A 20,242-nucleotide genomic window follows, 5' to 3' on the forward strand; every position below is an offset into this window, starting at 1 on the left:
GAATGCAGGGCTGCTCAAAATCTGCCTTTATACTTTGTGCAGGAATATTTGTGAATACTAAGCTTCTATATCATATCTTTCCCCTTTTCTCACATTTAGCTAGGTTAATGCTAATAAGCTCAGCAGCTTTCATGGAGCTTGCACATATATTTAATTAATAATCCAGAGCTCCTGGGACACAAACCATAATTTTCACAGCCTGACAAGAAGTGACATCTGTTTAGACTCTCTGAGAATTCATTAAGTGTATGTTGGAAAATACAGCGTTAGGCAGGAGATAGATATAGGCAGATCAGTGTCTGGGGTTTTTTTTTATTCCAAAGGAAAACAGGTTACAATGTATCATCAGCCATGACTGAAAACTTGTTTCTCTAAACTAAGCTTGGGAAATTCTTGTAAAGGAAAAACAACAGCCATCCTTCTATTCCCAAGGAAAACACACGGAGGGGCAGCCACCAGCTGTTAGACTAGACTGTCATTTCCCTTCTTCCCCTCCCCCATTTGATTACACATGAAGATGAGGCGCACTTGCTAGTCTATACCTTAGGCAAGAAGTGAGTGATGGGCGTGGGGGTTTCGCCAGGAACATGTAACCCCCTGCAAGTGGATGTTAACGCCAGGGGCGGGTTTTTTTTTTTTCCCCTCAACTAGATCCACTTGCGCTCTGCACCGCTGCCCTGGTGCCAGCTCCCCACCAGGCAGAAGGGAGATGAGAAAGCAGAATCCAGCCAGCAAGGTCATACGCAGGGTGTGTGAGAAACGGTCCCCTCGGCAGAGCAGGAAGATGGAGTCCCTCCTCCCAGGAGAAGTTAACGCCGAGTGAGTTTCCCAGGGCTCGAAGCCCCGCTCCTGGGCCCTAGAGGGCTGGTCAGCTGCAGCGACGCCGCACCCCGGCCCTGCCATCCGCATCCCAGTCCGGCTCCCGGCTGCTCCTAGGTCCTGAGTGGTTAAACTACAGCTTCACCTCGAGCCCAGCTGGGACGAAGCACCGCCCCTTGCCCTCCCCCCCCACGCCCCGCGCCTCCTCTCTCCACTCCTGCCCCCCTCCCCCCGCTGCCTGGCACCGAGCGCTGCCGCGGCGGCCGCTCACACTTGCATTGATCGCGTTCCAGCGCGTGGGGCCGGCGGAACCGGGCTGGCGCTGCGGCTGGGCAGGGACGCGGGGCAACTCGGGGGGGGGCGGGGGGGGAGGCGAGCGCGCGGGTTGGGGGCGCGCTGCGGTCTCTCTCCCTGCAGCCGCCGCCGGGAGGAGGAGGGTTTGGGCTCCGCTGAGGAGGATCAGCCGCCGCCGCCGCCGCGAAGGAAGAGCAGGAGAGAGGCGTTTGGAGCCCCGTGAAGTGCCCCCCGCCCCTGCACGGCAGGCGACATTTCCAGCTTCATGGGCAAAGTGTGGAAACAGCAGATGTACCCCCAGTACACCACCTACTACTACCCCCACTATCTGCAGGCCAAGGTAGGGCCGCCGCGCGGGGCCAGCCGGGCGCCGCTGGACTGGCGGAGCGGTGCTAACTATAGCCCGCGGGGGCTGCGGCGGGGGAGGGGAGCGGCTCGCACACGCAGGCTCAGACAGGAAAGAGCCGGCAGCCCCTTCCTGCTGCTGCCGCGCCTGGTCCTTCGGCCCGGCCGCGGGGAGCGGGGCGGGGGCCGGGCTCGCTGCACCGCTCTCCCACCCAGCCCCTGCGCTGGCCCTTCCCCGCCCGGCGCCCCCCTTCCCGTCCATCCCTCCCCGCCCGCTCCCAGGGCTCAGCGGCGTCTCCTCCTCCCGAGCCACGGCCCCTCCCGCTAGTCAGATAGGAGCCGGGCTGCGAAGGGCAGTGCCGTGGGCAGCCCCTGGGCTGAGCGCCGCCTCCCGCCTGCGCCACACGCTCGCTTCGAGCACAAAACCGGAGCCGAAGTTTAAGGCTCGGCGCCACCATTGCAGCTGCTTTGTAACTTTCAACTGGCAGGCAGGGAGGGGGTCTCTCCGCTCAGCTGCGGCCCTATGGTCATGCCACCCTGAACACCCCCATCTTCTCTGAGCCGGGAAGCTAAGCAGGGTCGGGCCTCGTTAGTACTCGGATGGGAGACATGGTGGGTGCTGCTCAGCTGCGTGAGCACCGCGGGCAATGCCTGTTTCTTCTAAAGTAGTGCAGTTGAACGAAGGCTGCTTTTACCCATAGGTTGGTGGGTTACAGCTTTTAAAAATCTCCCTCTCCCAAAAAATGTTGAACTCCTGAATTCAAGGAAAGCGTCCAAGTCAAGGTTGTGCTCTGTTAGCTGCTGATTGTGGATAATCGGTTGTTTCCTTGGGTTTTGTGTTAATTGGGTGGATTTGAAGTGTCTCTCAGCCCTTTTCTGGAGTCTGTAAGGACTGCTAGTCCCACTGCTCTAGAAGCATCATGCTGCAAACTGGCAAATGCAGAGGTGGTTGCATCAGCTGTCTGGAATATTTAGCTTAAGCCTCTTCAACCACCAATGTCACTCCTGGCAAAGCACAGCAGGTCACGTATGGGTACGGTGTGAACTTTCTTATGGAGGTTATAGTCAGGCTTCACTTGCAAAGGAAAATATGTATATCTGGCTTGCTGGTACTTGAGAACAACAGGGCACTGTAGTCATTGTAGTGTTTGACTCAAAATCAAACAATTTGAAAACCATGAAAGAGTTTAAAAGTCAACAGTGATAAAGCATGGAAATACATTTCATTGTAGACAGAAACTGATGGAATATTGTGGTGGAAACCACTTGATATTGAAGTACTAATTTTCTTTTTAATCCACATTTTCAAAGGCATTAAAGTGAACACTAGTTGTCTAGTTAGTACTGTGGTTTAAAGGATAGTGCGGAATCACCAATTAACTACTTTTTAGATGCCATGTGTGTTAAATGTGTCTTTTAAAAATCATGCAACAGAAGGTGCCTAAAGGGCAGCCTATAGTATCACCACCCCACTGGATGAATAATAAATACATTCAGGTGGGGAAAAATACTTTTATATTGGAACATTTACCTTTGTGATTTTCATGTACTATTAATACCTTAGAACGGAAGGACACAACATTTACTGTAGATAACACAAGGCAGCTTTGGTTTTGTTTCTTTTGGTTTTGGCCTATAGATAATTGAAGAGGGAAACCTGAAGAAGATAAACTACTGTAGCTTTAATTAGTAATAAGGGTATCAGTCTAGAAATCTATGAGCCTATGAAAAAGCTTTAAAGACCCTTTTAAAAGTGTACTTCCTGTATAAAGTTTTTAATATTGATTTGTGTTGTTGTCAATGACATCTTCAAAACATATATTGAAGTTTTTGCTATAAAATTACTCACCAAGATCACATTAGTCTTCATCTTTTTTTTTTCAGCTAAGTGGAACCCACATCCATTTGACCTATATGTATGAAATCACAGATCTGGTGATTAAATTCAAATTTCCTGTCTGAGAGATGTCCTGAGTTTAAAGAAAGAATGTTATGGTTCCTCACAAAAAAGTGCCAATTTCTATAGGGCTCAATATTAGAGTATGCATAATTTAACCTGCGTAAGCCAGTTTATCTTCATAAATCTGGTCTGAAAGTGTAGGAAAATTACTTGAATTTCCAAAACTCAGTTACACTATTATTTAGCTAAAAAATAGATCATGTCACTTGATATTTCTGCATTCTCAAGCAATTGAAGTTAAATGTCTGTGATTTTTATTAAATAACTGCAGTTGTGCTGAACAGCCTTTGTTAAAGGTGTAGCATGAGGGTGAGATATAACTCTGATTAAAGGAATATATTCTTATAAACTAGAGCTGTTTTTGTTTCACATTTTGTCCGGATTTGAATAATAATGAATAGACTCTGGTTAACAGATGAGCTGCAAATTTATAGAAGATGGCTATGACTTTTTTGAAGATCAATCTTTCTGCAGAAGAGGTCAAAAATATTAATTAGATGTTGCAAGAATATGTCAGATTTTCACACTGTAAAGGACTGTCTCTAAAATACATTATTCAATTAAAATTATCCAGGCTATATTTTTTGTTGACATCTTCATGGTCCAAGAAATGAAATAGTCAGATTATTTCAGCAATGTACTCTGTGAGAAGGGAAATTGAATCACAACAAACAATCACCCCTTCAGATCCAGATGATGACTGAGCCCATGGACTCAAAAATGTGTAGAAAAAATGAAAGAGAGAGTCCTGGCTTTCACATGAAAAATAAATATTCATAGCTTTTTAAAAAAACATCTTTGACATTGTTCAAAATAACAATTCAACAACTTTCTTTGTCCTCTGAGTAGCAGCAGTCCAGTGAGTTGTATGGTTTGACATATTATTTATTCTTTAGTACTGCGTAATAAACGTGTGTTTATGTTGACAGTTCCTGTACTACATAATGGCTGTGGCCACGTTAACCCCCTTCTTCAATGGGGGCAGGTAATCAGCCTGAGGAGGGAATAAATAGGCTAATTCTCCCTGCAGCAACTTCGAAGTCCCAGCGTGCTGTATAGCCGCAAGCACTTCTAAGTACCTGCACAACTTCGAAGTGCCCTTACTCCCAAAATTTTTGGGACTTCGCAGTTGCCACAGGGCAAATTCGCCTAATGAGGTGCTGTGTGTTCATTGCAGCATTTTATTATTATTCCCCACTCAGGCTGATTACCAGGCCCTCTTCAAAGAAGGGGCTAGTGTGTAGACACTCTGTGTGTGGCATCTCAGAGATCCAACTTTCGAAACATCACGGTGAAGAGCATCAACTCTTTGAAGTCTGTTGAGGAGTTTATATTTTCCTGCATGTGTTGCAATAAACTAGACTTTTTCACATTTCACTTTATTTTTTCCATAAACTTTATCATTTAACGTTTACGGTTCTAAGAGAGAAAGTCTCAACTTTCAGATAATAAAGATTGTTAGTGTATGCTTTGAGATAGCACCCAGAGGCTTCAGTAAAGGTTGAGGCCAATTGCGATAGGTGCTGGATAGAAGAGAAATTCCCTAGGCTAGATCTTTAATTGTGTCAGTACATATCACAACAATGGGCCAAGTGCTGCTTACCTTACTAAAGTGAGAATTTTCATAGAGGCTGGTTTTACAAATATATATATATATAGTTTTAAAAAATTAATTTATGCTTTGTTTCCCCTTCTTTGAATGTGAAGTGGTATTCAGGAAAATCTCAAAGTATGGTCTACCAAATACAGATAAGCAGATAGCTATTCTTTCCTTACTCTTTGCCATATTACATTCTAATTCTGTTGACCGGCTTCCGTTTCATAGGCCGTGTCTACACTAGCCAAAAACTTCGAAATGGCCGTGCAAATGGCCATTTCGAAGTTCACTAAAGAAGAGCTGAAATACATATTCAGTGCCTCATTAGCGTGCAGGCAGCCACGGCACTTCAAAATTGACGCGGCTTGCTGCCACGCGGCTCGCTGCCACACGGCTCGTCCAAATGGGGCTCGTTTTCGAAAGGACCCCGGCTACTTCGAAGTCCCCTTATTCCTATGAGCAGATGGGAGTAAGGGGACATCAAAGTAGCTGGGGTCCTTTCGAAAAGGAGCCCTGTCTGGATGAGCCGCACAGCGGTGAGCTGTGTCAATTTCGCAGTGCCGCAGCCGCCCGCATGCTAATGAGGCTCTGAATATGTATTTCAGCACTTCATTAGTAAACTTTGAAATGGCCATTTGCATGGCCATTTTGAGGTTTTTGGCGATTGTAGATGTAGCCATAGTGAAGAAATTCTATTCCATTTCATAGCAGTTTATTTAAAATGTATTACGTATGATTATATTTCTCTGTTTTAAATATTTCTTTAAAGATTACTCATTTTAATTTTTAATTTAGACAGTGACTTTCCGGTGATCTGTGTAGTTGCCAAACACTTCACCGTTATTAGTGAATATTGTGTATATGATTATAGAATCACATTTCCTAAATGGCACTAAAATACAACAGTCTTACAGAAATTAAAGTTTGTATCTCAGAATGAAGTTTTGTAGTAATATTTTGTAATGTTTCAACAGTGTAATTTGATATCAGCAAAATGAATGTTGTAGCAACTATGAAAGGAACTAATATTTATAGAAATTCATGTGGGGGTTTTACACCTATGAAGTATTAATCTTACTTTAGATGTAAGAGCAAAGATGGTAAATTGATTCAGAGAGCAGATACATTTCAGTTGGTAAAAGAGTTTCTTTTACAGGCTGTTAGCCATACTCAAAAGGGGAAATGAAAATTTCACATAAGCCTACTATGATAATGAAAAAGCAAATAGAATGCTTACATTGCCATTAAACATAGCAGAAATTCTCATGAAGTGACAAAGGACTGTCCTCTCTATAGCATCTTATGTGTCAAACTAAGCAACAGATGGCTGTAGAAGTGTCTAATGCAACATGGTATGTTGCTGGTACAAACATCTTTGCTACTATATTCAGAGCGCTTTCTACTCCATATAAATCTGTCAGCCTTTGAAATGTACCATAAGAACAGCTAACAAATTTGTAATGACTTGTGGCCTTATTCCTTAACTATGCAATGGAGACATTTAAAGATAAATGAAGAGGTTTTTTAGAATTGTGGTGGTACGTTACCATAGCCAGGGTTTTAATCAGACTTGAAAAATCCCAGTATTCTCTAAAAAGTATAAGTTCAGATAATTCAGCTGTTCTTTTGTGACCATTCATGCATTCACCATATTTCAGTACAATGAATTATTCCTAACTCTGATTAGACAGACTTACTCTACGTGTATTATCATTCTGTGTGCTATCTCTGCATAGTAAATTTGTTTCTTAACAAGTTAAATATTACAAAAATACAGGGGCTCTCAAACTGCATTGCTCTATGACCCACTTCTGAGAACAGAAATTACTAATTACACCAGGAGGGGAGCCTGAAGTCAGCCTTCCTGAGCCCCAGTGTCCCAGGCCAGGGAGGCCAAGCCCAAGGGCTTCAGTCCTAGACAGGCGGGCCATAAATGGAGCTATGTCACTCCAGACTGAAGCCCTTTGGTTTTGGCTTTGTGCGTCGGATGGTGGGGCTTAGACTTCGACTTCAGCTCTGGGCCCCAGCAAACGTAAGCCTGCCACCCCGGTGATCCTGTTAAAATGGATTGCAACCAACAGTTTGAGAACCATTGCAGTAATATATAGAACAGTCTGACTGCAGTTAGAGTAGTTAGAGGCTCTCAAATCTTACTATCATACTGGATGTATCAACACTTTAAAACCCATTTTCATTTAGGGGAATAGAAATGCCATGAGCTTTCACTTGTGAAATGTTCTTGTTATTCTTCTACAGAAGACAAATTTTCCCCCACCCTTCCTCAATGGGAAAAGTGTGGGCATTCCATGCTCTGGATTAACCTCTGGATTTCTCCTGAACTGAGAATCCACTGGAGCAAGGGGCCTCTCAGGAAGGCACTTTGCTTTTGCTCTCTTCCTGGTCTCGTTGGCTTCTGAACAGCACGGTATGGTAAGGGCTGTGTTTTTGCCATCTCCCACAAATATAGCTTGCCAGCAAACCCCTTCAAGGAGGTTCCAAATCATCAAAGAGAAAGAAGTCTAAATTACTACAGATTCCATCTGTGTTGTAGTGGGGGAGAATCCAGCACAACCATGACAGCTAACCTATCTCCTCCAACTCAGTGGAGTCCTCACAGAGACTTAGGCAGGGGGCAGAAGAAATATTTGCAGAGATAGCAGTCTCTTTTTCTCTAAGTTTCTTGGGCCTCTGTCTTCAGGTTTGGGCTTGCCTCTGCTCAAAAAATGACTCATTTATGCTCCCCCCAGCTACATTTCAGTTTGTTAAATAAAGTACAAGGAAATATTTGTTTGTTTTTCAAACCAAAACACTTGAAAATGGCAACCTCTACTCTTGTCCCAGTTAAATCTCCTTTTAGCTTTATGGCTTGTTTTGGCAGCTGATCACTAACGAGGTGGAGGTCAGCTGTGAGGCGAGTGCAAAATTGTAACAATAAAGGGAATGACTTCTTTCCGGTATGTATCAAAATGAAATCTACTCCTAAATGCAAGCTGGAGTTGAACTTGTGAGGGGGCTAGTTTAACATCTACAAAACAAATCCTGGGCTAGCCCTGTGTATCAGCTTTGCAATAGACATAACTGGGACCATGATTTGATGCTATCAGTGTTATTGATAGGGACCTGCCAAATTCATGGTCCATTTTGGTTAGGACTTGAAAAAGTAATAAATTTAATTATTTCAGCTATTTAAATCTGAAGTTTCAGGGTGTTGTAATTGTAGGGGTCCTGACTGAAAAAGGAGTTGTGTGGGGAGGGGGGAGGGAGGAGAGTTGGCAAGGTTATTGTAGTACTGCTCCCCTTACTTTTGTACTGCTGCAGATGGTGGTGCTGCCTTCAGACCTGGGTGCCCAGCCAACAGCCACCACCTTCTGGATGCCCAGCTTTGAAGGCAGCAAAAAAGTAAGAGTTGCAATGCTGCAATCTCCCTAAAATGACCTTCTGACTCACCTGCAGTTCTCTTTTGGGTCACAGCCCCCACTTTGAGAAATGCTGATTGCTCCTGTGAAATCTCTGTGTGTCTGTGGCTATGTCTAGATTGCAGGCTAGTTGACAAAATGGCTGTTTTGGTGACAAAACCCACGGAGCGTCCAGATTGCGAAGTGTGCGCTGTTGACAGCAAGTCGTCAGAATGGAGTGCTTTTGTCGACAGCCGTACCCTGCTCACCACGAGGAAGAACGCTGCTGTCGAGTGAGCTCTGTTGGCAAAACATGGGTCTGGACGTTCCGATGGGGCCTTCTGTCAGCAGAGGAGGCTTCCGGGACGCCGCACTGGTGCCCTGGCAGGCACCCCGTCCACAGCAATCAGGTTTCAATGGTTCTTGTCTCTGGTTCTTCTTAAAGCCTCAGGGAGCCCAGGGAACTCCATGGCAGGAAGCTGAGAGTGTGTGAGCAGCAGAGCTACATGTTGCTGTGAAAACACTGTTGCAGACACATCTTTGCTAGCTAGCATTGCCCCCATGGCAGAGCAGGAGGGAGCAGAGGGCTCCAAGAGGTGGCCCTCCCTTCTGGTCAGGCCCAGAGATTGAGGCCCTCTGGATCAAGGAGGAAATTCTTCAAGACCCCCAGGCCAGATGGCGAAATGCTAAAATACATGGCTGCATGGCCAGCACCCTGGGCGAATGGGACCACCCCTTCTGCACCCTCGAGTAATAGAGGGCCAAAGGAAAAGAGCCCAGGCAGTGGTATGTACGGGCCAAGGACACTGCCTGACGCTTGGAGGCAGGACCACCATCAAGCCACTACTACAGGGAGTTGCACAACATCCTGAAGGAGGGGGATGCATAACCGCCCCCTTGCCTAAACCTCGACACCAGCGTTGAGGCCACCCAGCACAACAGGAGCCCCAGAGAAGGAGGAGGCCACTGAGCCCTAACCTCTGCCGGAGCCGGACTCGGAGGCCAGCAGCCTAGTCCTCGTCTTGGACTCAGAGCTGGGATAGGGTCCTTCGGGTGAGCGCCCTGTGTGTCACACACCCCAGAGATGGGTATGGATGGAGCCTGCTGTGAGCATCGCTGGGCTAGCACAGGCACTACCATGGGCTGCAATCCCAGAGCGTGGAACCACGTGCAGCAGTAGCGTGTGCCTCCAGGACCCAGCAGACGGCCCCTAGGCGTGGGTGGCATCCGGCTGCCAGAATTACAGGAGGCTGGACGTGCCTCAGGCCCCATGGGAGGGACCTCCCAGCACCTACCATGGCTGGAAGCAGGCTAGCTGCAAGGGTGCAGGCCTGAGCCCGACACACTGAGGAGTGCAGCACTTGGCACGCGGGCAAGAGGCAGCACCCAGGGGTGCAGGTGTCTGAGTGGGCCCTTGGGGCAAGGGGGTGTTGGCTGGTCTGGCCCATACACCACTCCTGACGGGACTCCTCTGTGGCTGGACAACCCCCTTGGTTGTAAGCTTGTCAAGCAGGCAAGGGGGCTGCAGTGGTCAGTACAGTGCTGGATGCACCATGGAGTCCCCCACGCAGTAGGGCCTGCTATACAGACCACACATGGCTTTGTTTCCAGAACATCCCCATCCTTTGGCCCAGGAGGTATTGGTCGATGCTTATGGGGGGGCGGCAAGGCCTTAGGGGCTGCACTGCATGAATGACTCTCCATCTCTCCTCCTTGCCTACCTTACAGCTGGACCTACGCAGTTCAAGGGTCAGGCCATTCCACCAGGCTGCTCCTGCATCCAGAGGAGCTGTTGGAGGGTACACAAGGGCCTTATGCAGGAGCACGTTGCCATCCTAGTGGACATCCACGGGATCAGGGTCTACATGGAGTGGTGGTCACAGGCCCGGGACCAGCTCATGTCCCACTGTGATGCTGTCACCAGCTTCTGGTGGGATGTGCTGTCCCAGCTACCTGTGGCTGCTCCCATCACCCTGCACCTGCTGACCCTCCTGCATAGCACTCTAGACCCCATCTGCTGCAATGTGTGATGGCTGTGACTCTCCCTCCTGACCCCCAGACCTCCTCTTCTCCCCCTGCCTACCCAGACTGCACAACAGCCCCTCCCTATCCCTACTGTCCCCTGGTCCTGGCTTCAACCCAGCCCCAACAAGGGCCCCAAACCCCTGGTGGGAGGGTATCCTGAGGCTAACGCTGCTTGGGGCCTCACTCCCCCTTAGGTTCGTGGTCCCCAACCATCTCCGTGTTCTGAGGCCCCACCTCCTGTCCTAATCACACACCCCCACTTTGCATTGTTGTAAATAGTTTTGTATAGCGCAGTTTCTTTTCCACGTGTTTTTTTTTTTTTTGGTGCAGTAAAGCAGTTATTTGTTCATTACACTTGTGTCCCTCTTAATTGTGCAGGAGTTGGGAAGGGTGAGGGGGCAAAGGGAGGGGTCGTGGTGGGGATGGGTAGGGCTGTGGGCCCAAGGCCCTTGCTGAGGGGACCTATGGAAGGTTACTGGGGTCTGTGTGAGAAGCTCTCCATCAGGGCTTCCCAGATCCACAGCCCATCCTGATAGGCTTGGTGGATGGTGGCTGGGCCTGGCTGCTCATAGGCATGTCCCTCCTGGCCAGCATCTGCCACTCACCCTGGGAGGAAGGCCTCCCCATTCTCCTCCACAGTGTTGTGCAGGGCACAAGCCCCAACAACCTGGTGTATGTTGCACTCCCCCAAGACAAAGTGTCGTTGGGGGTGGCAAGCTTCCAGAAAGCAGTTGCAGTCCGCTTCTCCATGGGGATGACGTGCCTCAGCAGGGTGTCCTGTCTCCAGAGGGCAGGGGTGAACCAGGCACAGAGTTCCAGGAAGATGGCCTTCCGCATGTGGAAGTTCTGGAGCCACTGCTGGTCATCCCACTGCCCCATGACCAGCCGGTCTGAACTGGCGCAGTGCCTCCAGAGCTGCCTGTGCACTGGGCGGGGCAGGGGTGCAGGTGTGCAAGACCTGCAGCCAGGGGGCTGTGCCCAAAGGTACTCTCAGGCTCACCCTCAGTGAGGAACAGGAGGCCAGCTGCCAGAAAGTTCAGCACCAGCTGCAGAGTGTCTCTGTGGGGACAACACAAGCCCAGGGCAGTTCCAGTGGTATGGCACCCAGGGACTGGCTGTGTCACCCCCAAATGCAGGGCAAGCACGGTGGGTGCTTGGAAAGCCCTGCTGTCCCTTACAGGGGTGGGTGAGCCGGCAGCAGGGTTAGGGACTGGCTGTGTGGAGGGGTCCCTTTAAGTGCCCGTCTCCGCAGAGCTCCAGCACCAGCTCCCACAAGGAACAGGTGACCTGCAGCCCTGGCTGACGTGTTTCTGGGTGGCATTTTTGTTGAGAGAGTTGCTGGTCCATCTCACTGCTGTGTTGACAGAGCGGCTCACTCTGTCTGTGCGCTTTGCTGTCTGGACATGCTCCATCAGCAGGAGTTTTGTTGCGAGATATCTTCTGACGTGAGCTTCTGCTGCCAAATTCCTGCAATCTAGACATAGCCTGTGTGTTTGCAGGAGTGGGAGACCAAATACTTACGGGAAGGGTGTGTCTTTAAGCAGCAATGGGATGCAGATGTACCCTTTTGTCAAGCCTTCAAGAAACGTACCCAATTCCTGCTCACCAAGGCTAAGCCTCATCACTAAACTGATAGATGTTGGTGCCCCAAGTGTCAATCTTTCCATGCTTCTGTCTCTAGTCATGCCCCTTGTGACCCATCTCACAGTGGTTATGGTCTTTCTGCTGGTTGGTTCCAAAGGCGTTAATCTCCCACTGGCTGAAATCTGTGTCACTAATTAGTGCCAGGCCCACCACATCCACATCAAATAAGTCAGCTAAGGTGGAACTAAATCATTCAGTCCTTGGCTGCTCTCTACCACCCAGACCTCTACAAAAATCAATTAATTCTTAGCAGTCTTTTGTACATAATGAATCCATTTATGTGCCCTCTTTCCTCCCCCACCGCCAAGTCTGCAGATTCCTTTGCTGAGGTTGTAGGAGACTCACATATACAGAGCCTGCTAGAGTGAGTAGAGCTCAGCACCCACAGAATCATAGAAGTGTAGGACTGGAATGAGCCACAATAGCCCATTTAGTCTAGTCCCTCTGTACAAAGGCGGGGCCATTGCTTTTTTGTGTCAGTGCTTGCTGGTACTGAGTACTGGCACATTGGCAGCCCCAGCGGCCCAGATTTGCTGGGGCGGGGGGAAGCTGGCTGAGTGCCACCTTCTATTTTTTGGAGGAAAAAAAAAAAAGCACTGGGCAGGACTAAGTAATATCTTCTAGACCATCCTTGCCAGGGGGTTTATCTCACCTGTTCTTGAAAACCTCAAGTGATGGAGGTTCTGTAATCCCCCTAAATCATCTGTTCCATTGCTTAACTAGCCTTACAGTTAATTTTTTTCCTAGTGTTTAACACGAATTTCCCTTACTGCACAGTACTTGCCTAATGACTGGGCTTCTGCTGGTTCTCTTGCTTCATCTGGGTATGGGTGTGACAGCTCACGCAGGGGGTCCTACTGCTGATGAAAAGGGTGTGTGTCCCTGTCAGTCATCCTAACTGCAGCAGCAGGAAGAGCTGGGACACTTCTCATGCAGTGACTGCAGCCAGACTGTCCCTGCAGATTTGGGAAGTAGTATATATTCACTGTCCCACCACCCACAAGACCTAGAAACTTTTTTATAAAATGAAAGCTTAAAATTCAGTGAAGTTAATGGTTCTCCCTCAGGAAAGGTCCTGGCAAAGTGAAATTTCCTGCTCTGCTCTTTGCCGTCTACAGGAGGAAAGATCAATAACAACCTTTCACGTGGAATTTATATTTTTGACGCTGGTCCAGCAGGTGGTCATCAGATCTCAGGAGCAGGCTCTTAAGTTGTTTCTTAAAACTACTGGCAAATTAGTGTTTTACAGCATCCTTTAAAAAAGCGAAAAGAGAATAAGTATTATTCAAACACTGCCAAAATGAACAGGTTTTTCACAATCAAGCTTGTGTGGCAGAGAGCATTTATATTACTGTGGCATTGACTTGACTCTATAATAGCATTATGCTTAATCATTTGCCCCTGAGCACTGTGGAAACAGATTAATGCAGTCTTAGATTCCATATCCAATCAAATGGTGTCAAATCCGTATTTGGTTCTCTCTCCTGGTTTTTAGATGAAACAACATTTTTTGCTTCTCTCGCAGTCATGAAGATTGTCTGCTCCACAAATGTGTATGTGATAGAAAACTATGATTTGACTCAAATTCTCCTAAATACTCTCTTAATAGAAACACAGTCTTTTAATAGTCAGGATGTATAGCTATGGTAGAATTCTGGCATACTTTATTAATTGTTGTAGTTGGTTTGGAAATTATATTACAAAATAACATGTGATCAACAGGAATCCTCATTCTGTCAGCACAGTATATACCGCGTACGGTGGTTATACTTTAGGGCCGTGTGCCTTCACGTACCTTTAGAGTGTCTCTCGGATGAAATCAGTGGAACAGAAGCAATTTCTGGCAAAATTGTAACAATTGAATTACCCATTCCCCACCCCCTCCAAATGCAAGATTAGAGAGTAAATCTTCTTGGATCACTGGTAATTTTTCAATACCTATTCTAGGATTTCTTTTCATGTCACCAGTTTACAGAAAGCAATCTTTGATTAGACTAATAATGTATGGAGTTAGACTATAGCTTGTAGGATAGTACTCTGCTCCACTCCAGCAAAATGTTCAGAAAACCTCTCAGTTGTAGACTTGACACGTCCACTGATTTTTTTTTTTTTAATTACTCAGTCATTTGTGAATAGGGTCTGGGCTTTTAGAGATCCACAAATCCAGAGTCTGCGGTGGAGCAACTGGCTCTGCTTATGGTAGGAGACCACCATTTTGCTGCCCCTCCTCTGTAATTAAAAACTTATTTCCTGGCCAGTGGATTTTTATGCTTTCATGTCTGACATAATAGCAACTACATATCACTAAATTCAATAAGAGGAGCAAAATCTCCTATGCTAAAACTGCTTTGGAAATGTTGTAAAACATAAAAATTAGGGGGGAAAACGTTTGATTTTGGAGCCGAGTTTGACCATAGAGACCTTATGCACATTGGTAGGCACTTACCTTTGACTTCTTTGTGACTGTATGGAAGAGTAGAGAATGCACAGTGTGACCCCGTTTGTTACATGCTGTTATGTATCATTTTAGCCAATTTAAGCACTGAGGAATTATATAGAATTATGTGATACAATCCATGGCTATGCACTCTAACTTTACAATATTAGGATACATTCTAGCTGCCGCTGGAAATTCAAGTGAAAGGGATTATTCTCTGAAAGTCATTTGGCAATAGAGGCACTGATATCTAGGGCCAGGAGAAGAGCACCAATCAGTTGGAGGTGGTGTGTCCTAATCTGAGAAGCTTTGTGGTAGACTTGCTCAATTAAAAAAAACTGGATACAACAGAAATCTGCTTTCCTGTGTTGCTGTGTTCAGAAAAAACTGAAATCAATGTGGTATCAAGAACCCTGTACTTCTGTTTCAATAGAGGCTAACCAAAGTCCCAAACAGATAACAGACAGCATTTTTAAGTTAGTTAGACATAAACTAATGAAATACTCTTTTCCAGATTTCTTCCTATTGACTTGTTTGCAACAGATATCAGAATTAATGGTGACATGATTAGTTACCAAAGGTTATTGTTTAGTCTTAACCAGGTCCTTTAATCTATAATCTGCTACAGCATATTATTATCTATCTGTTAGATTCCATGAAAAATACTGCGTTTGTCTATATATGCAAAGTTGCAACAGTTTAATTAAAAGTGTGATTTATGACGCACTTTAACTGGCACAACAAATTGGGTGGATGCTCTTAAACTGATATAAACTGGGCAATTATCACTTTATCTTATATTGATTAGGAACAGCTTTAAGATAAATAGAAGTAAGCAGACTACAAAGCAGCTTTTTGCATTGGTATAAAGGCACTGGTTTTAAAATTCGATTAAAATTATGCCAGTGCATCTTTAAGGCCTATGTTAGAAAGAAAGGGAGAAATATGATTGTATCCAAAGCATTATACTTAGGGTAGGAATTTACAGCCGTATGTTGCCCTCTTTCCTCATATATTAATCCTATTGATGTCCACAAGACTTGAGTGAATTGAAGGTAAAAACCTGGTCCTCTGACAAAGATTTGGAGGTTGTGGTGGAGGATCGAGTGCACATGAGTTCCCAGTGCGACCCTGTGGCTAAAAGGTCTTATGTGAACCTTGGGTGCCTAAACAGCAAAATCTTGAGCTGGGGTAGACTGGTTATTTTACTTCTGTATTTAGCTCTGGTGTGACTGCTGGTGTTAGACTTCTGTGTCTTAAAGTGATAACTTTAAGAAGCTCAGTTTGTTTAACAAAGAGAAAAGTGGTGATGATTACAGTCTGTAAGTACTTGCATGGGACACTAATACTTGATAATGAACTTTTCAATCTAGCAGACAGAGGTATAATATGATCCAACTGAAATTTAAGCCAGACATACTTAGACTGAAAAGAAGGTGTATATTTTAGAAAGTTAGCATAATTAGCCATTGGAACAGTTTACCAGTTGTCATGGTAGAGTCTCCATCACTGTTGTTTTTTATGTCAAGATGGGATGTTTTTCTAAAAGCTATGTTCCAGGAATTTTCTGGGGAGAGTTCAACGGCCCGTGTTATAATTAGGGTCAGACTATAGATGATCACAATGGTGTGGGGTCTGTTCCAAGCCAGAGTAAAAGGCTTTGCTGGGCGGGAGTTCCAAGGGGCTTGAGAACAGAATTACCCTATCTCTGTGTCTGCACAAGCCCCTTCGAAGGGGCATGTTCATGAGTGGTTTCAAAAGATGCTAATGAGGCGCTGCCATGAATATGCAGCTCCTCATTAGCATAATGGCGGCTGTGGCAATTCAAAAGTGCGGCTTTCAAATCATGTGCCGCCCATGGAGATGGGGACCTTCTGAAAGGACCCTTCCAGTTTTTGAAAGCCCCTTCTTCCTAATACCAGATTGGAAGAAGGGGCTTTCGAAAACTGGGGGGGGTCTTTCGGAAGGTCCCCATCTCCACGGGTGGCACGCGATTCGAAAGCTGCACTTTTGAATCACTGTGGCTGCCATTATGCTAATGAGGCGCTGCATATTCATGGAAACGCCTCATTAGCATATTTCAAACCTGCTCATTAACATGCCCCTTCCGAAAGGAAGGGGCTCATGTAGACCCAGCCTATATCTTTAGGGCTCTTCAGCACCAGCACAATCTTTGTAACAACCCAGGGGCTGAAGTAGCATCCTTTGATCTTTCTTCCTCTCAGTATGGAATGTTATGCTGAGTTGCATGTAAGATGCAGTTTATCCAGTTATCCCCAATTATCCGACCTTTGGTTCTCCAACTTTCTGTTTTATCCGACATGCTCCAGCAACAGGTCAGATCAGACAGCCCCACAGAAACCAGCCTGATCAGATAGCTCTGTAGCGGCCGCCTCCGTGGCGGGCAGTCCCACTCCACCAGCTCCGTGGCAGCAGCTGACCCCGCAGCAGCTGACAGCAGGTGGCCCCATGTTATCCAACCTTTTTGTTTATCCAACCATCCTTCTGTCCTGTTTAGGTCAGATAATCTTGGTGGTATTGTATTTTGGATTCACAGTTATGGACCAACTGGCCACTTTCGCTCTGTACTCTTGACCTGTTGCACATTGCTGCTTCTCTGGTGTGAGTCCTCTGTCTGACAAAACCGCGGAGTTTACTTGGCTAGATTTAGGGCTTCCCACATCCCTGCGACTGTAGTGGCATGTTCTGACCCTGAAAGAGAGCAGAATATAGCTCTTAAGTTGCCAGCTTCTATTGAGTGAAGTTGTGTGTATGAAGCCGAGAGCAGCAGTTAGCTCGTTGTGTGCTATTTAACATTTTAAGTACTCTGCTCAGGTATTTCAGCCTCAAATGGTACAAACTGTTACAGCCACAGTAGAGTTATCATTGTTTCAGTATTTGTGATTGAAGAGTGCTGAGGGAAATAGAACAAGCTGTCGTAATATATGTTGTGAGATTTTAAAAATATAGATAAAATATTGCAGCTCTAAAGCCATCAAAAATGACCTACAAAGAGAGAATTGAATGAGATGAAATGTTCAGAGGCCTTGCAGCAAAATGTCACATTTCATTTTCCATTTTCACCATACTGTAATATAGATATTTTATTTCAATCAGGGTGGCAGTGAAGGAGGTTAGTATTTCAAATTATCAGCTGCTGCAGAATTAAAACAAGGGTATTAGTGATTCATTTGGACGAGCACTGGCTTAAGCATTCTGTCTCAAAGAAAAAGTATCTAAGAAGAGGTATATGACATAAACTTAGAATTTTATGAATAATGTCTGTGACCTTCTGGTTTCCACTTGGTAGCAGTGCCGATTAATGACAAAAAGGCTTTTGATAAATGCAGAAGATTAGAGGAAAAAAATTGATTGCATGGAAACATTTGCTGGGGGACGTCTGTTAATAGGATCAGAGTCTCTGGAGTGCTTCATAAGGTAGGTCTAATATCGGTGTCAATGTTTTTAGAAAGAGAGCTTCTGAAGGTTTGTTGCCTTTTCTATTCCTCTGTTTCCCCACTGTGAACTCTTGGTGTGGCATGTGCAGAATAAAAAGATAAAAGGTATTTCTTTTTCTAGTGGATGGTATATACAGTCTACAAATACACATGTGGCATTTTAATAATGATTTCAGACTCCACCTTCTATCCTCTTTGGGCCAAAAATTGGAGTAAATTGTTCAAAATGTAAGTTTCTTCTACTGGCACAAAACTACTGTGTTACAGTAAATAATTTATAATTTCATTGTGAGCTGGTTTTCAGGCACTAATAAAACTACAAAAAACACTCCTATAGGCAGACATCTCTCATTTTTGTTCTTGCACCAAAGGTGGACATTTTTAGGAAAGTTTGTAAAGTTATATAAAATTCTATACGTGCACAAGTAAGACAGCTGATGGGGGCTATAACTGTGGATTTCCTAGTTTTGATTTTAAGTGATCTACAACAATGGTACATTTACATAATTGTTACACTCAATATACATATTTGCACAGAACTAATGACTGCAGTATAAGTTCTTTATGTACCATGACCCTGAATTATGCTTAGCTCATTTAAACCAGTCTGAATAATCTGGCATGCCATGTTTGTGACTTGATTATGTACAAAAATGCTGGATTATTATCTGTGATGTCCTTTATGGGTAATGTGGATGGGCACATGCTAATTTTTTTTTCTCACATTGCCTCACTCGTGCTTGATCTCTAATTTAGAGGGGATACCTCTGAAGTCATTTTCCACATGTATTCAAATTTTGTTTTGTTTTTTTTTTCTGAGACTGTTATCCAACATCCCACTTATTTTGTAATTTCTTAGCCACATAATCCACCCTCGGCTGTAGGATGCTGCACCAGAATCTTAGCTTTCAGTTTTGCTAAACAAATAGACTTTAGTATCAAAATAAAATCAGAACGTAGGTGCCACTTGCCAGGGAGCACATGGGGCCGCACTGATATCAAAGGTGCTAAATAGTGCCTTTTGTCCTGATTATTTCTGCCATGTACATATTTGCCAATGTCTATGCAGCTCCATATGTCACATTTCTTGTGACATGGCAGAAGGAGGACATGAAGCTGAGGCAGGAGTATCTTCTGGAGAGTGTTTGGGAGTGGGAAGCTGAGGTAGCTACTGCAGATGTTGGTGTTGCCCACACTTATCAGGAGGGTAGCTGTGTTAGTCTGTATCCGCAGAAACAGCAAGAAGTCCTGTGGCATCTTATAGACTAACAGAATTTTTGGAGCATAAACTTTCATGGGCAAAGACTCATGCATATGACAAAGTGGGCCTTTGCCCGCGAAACTATGCTCCAAAATATCTGTTAGTCTATAAGATGCCACAGGACTTCTTGCTGTTTTATCAACTCTTGTGATTTTTAGTGTGAAGCTTGTGATTGTTATTTTTAAAGAGTAGCACGGGCAAGAGAGAAAAGGAGGGGTGTGGGAGAAGGCTCCAAAAAGGCGAATGACAGGATTAGCCCAGCCTCCAACATATGTATTCTCCTTTGGTGGTAGGCAAAATTGTAGGCAGGTTCTTGAAAGCCACTTTCTATCCCTTCTTGTTCTAGCAGTGGTTTCTAATGCATCTAGTACCAGAGCAGCTTGCAGTTACAGGCCGCAGGCTCAGATATCAGCCAGCTAGCTCAGATTTCTCTGCTCCATTCCTCAGGTGAGATGCATTAAGTGGCCCCAGAAAGCTAACAGTGGACCAGTCCTTTGGCTCATTTTGCCTTTTGAGATGGGAAGGTGTTGAGAGGAGAACGGGGGAGCGCACCAAACAGGAGAAAGTAAAAGAATAATGAATATAAATAAAAAAAGAGGGAAAATGCCAGGGGAAAGAGTAGGGCAGAAAAGGGCAGGAAAGAGACAATGAACAGAATGAAGGAGAGGTTTGCCAAGACATGGCACAAGGAGATATCTCTAGCTGCCAGGCCCTGCAAGGCTAGTTCCAAGGAGCCTTTTATCCAGTCCAGGGATGAGCAAAGTGGGGGAGCGTGAAAGTTTGAAAGGGAGGTGCAGAACAATCAGCTGCTGGGTCTCAGGCTCATCCATTTAATTAAAAATGTTGAAATATTGTACTGGTTTTATGTCTGTGTATTCACATTTAAATTACAATTAATAAAGTTTTTACATTCTACAGACTTATTTTCTTACACATGCCGAAAGATTTTTTTTTTCATATGAACATAACTGAAATTTCCATTGGTTTTGGTTACATTAGACAGGCGG

At 45.4% G+C, this 20,242-nt stretch overlaps 1 protein-coding gene across 4 annotated transcripts in view; it reads left to right on the top strand.

The window, feature by feature from the left end:
• The first annotated feature begins 1,228 nt into the window (after positions 1–1,228).
• RBMS1 (RNA binding motif single stranded interacting protein 1) overlaps positions 1,229–20,242 on the top strand; it is a 209,189-nt gene continuing 190,175 nt past the window's right edge. For all 4 annotated transcript variants that reach the window (XM_075000887.1, XM_075000890.1, XM_075000888.1 and 1 more), the window contains exon 1: positions 1,229–1,453. In XM_075000887.1, coding sequence (XP_074856988.1) covers positions 1,379–1,453 — 75 coding nt within the window. In that variant the 5' untranslated portion in view covers positions 1,229–1,378. The remainder of the gene's footprint in view (positions 1,454–20,242) is intronic.

The sequence above is a fragment of the Carettochelys insculpta genome, chromosome 8 (assembly GCF_033958435.1).
Source record: "Carettochelys insculpta isolate YL-2023 chromosome 8, ASM3395843v1, whole genome shotgun sequence".
Taxonomy (NCBI): Eukaryota; Metazoa; Chordata; order Testudines; family Carettochelyidae; genus Carettochelys; species Carettochelys insculpta.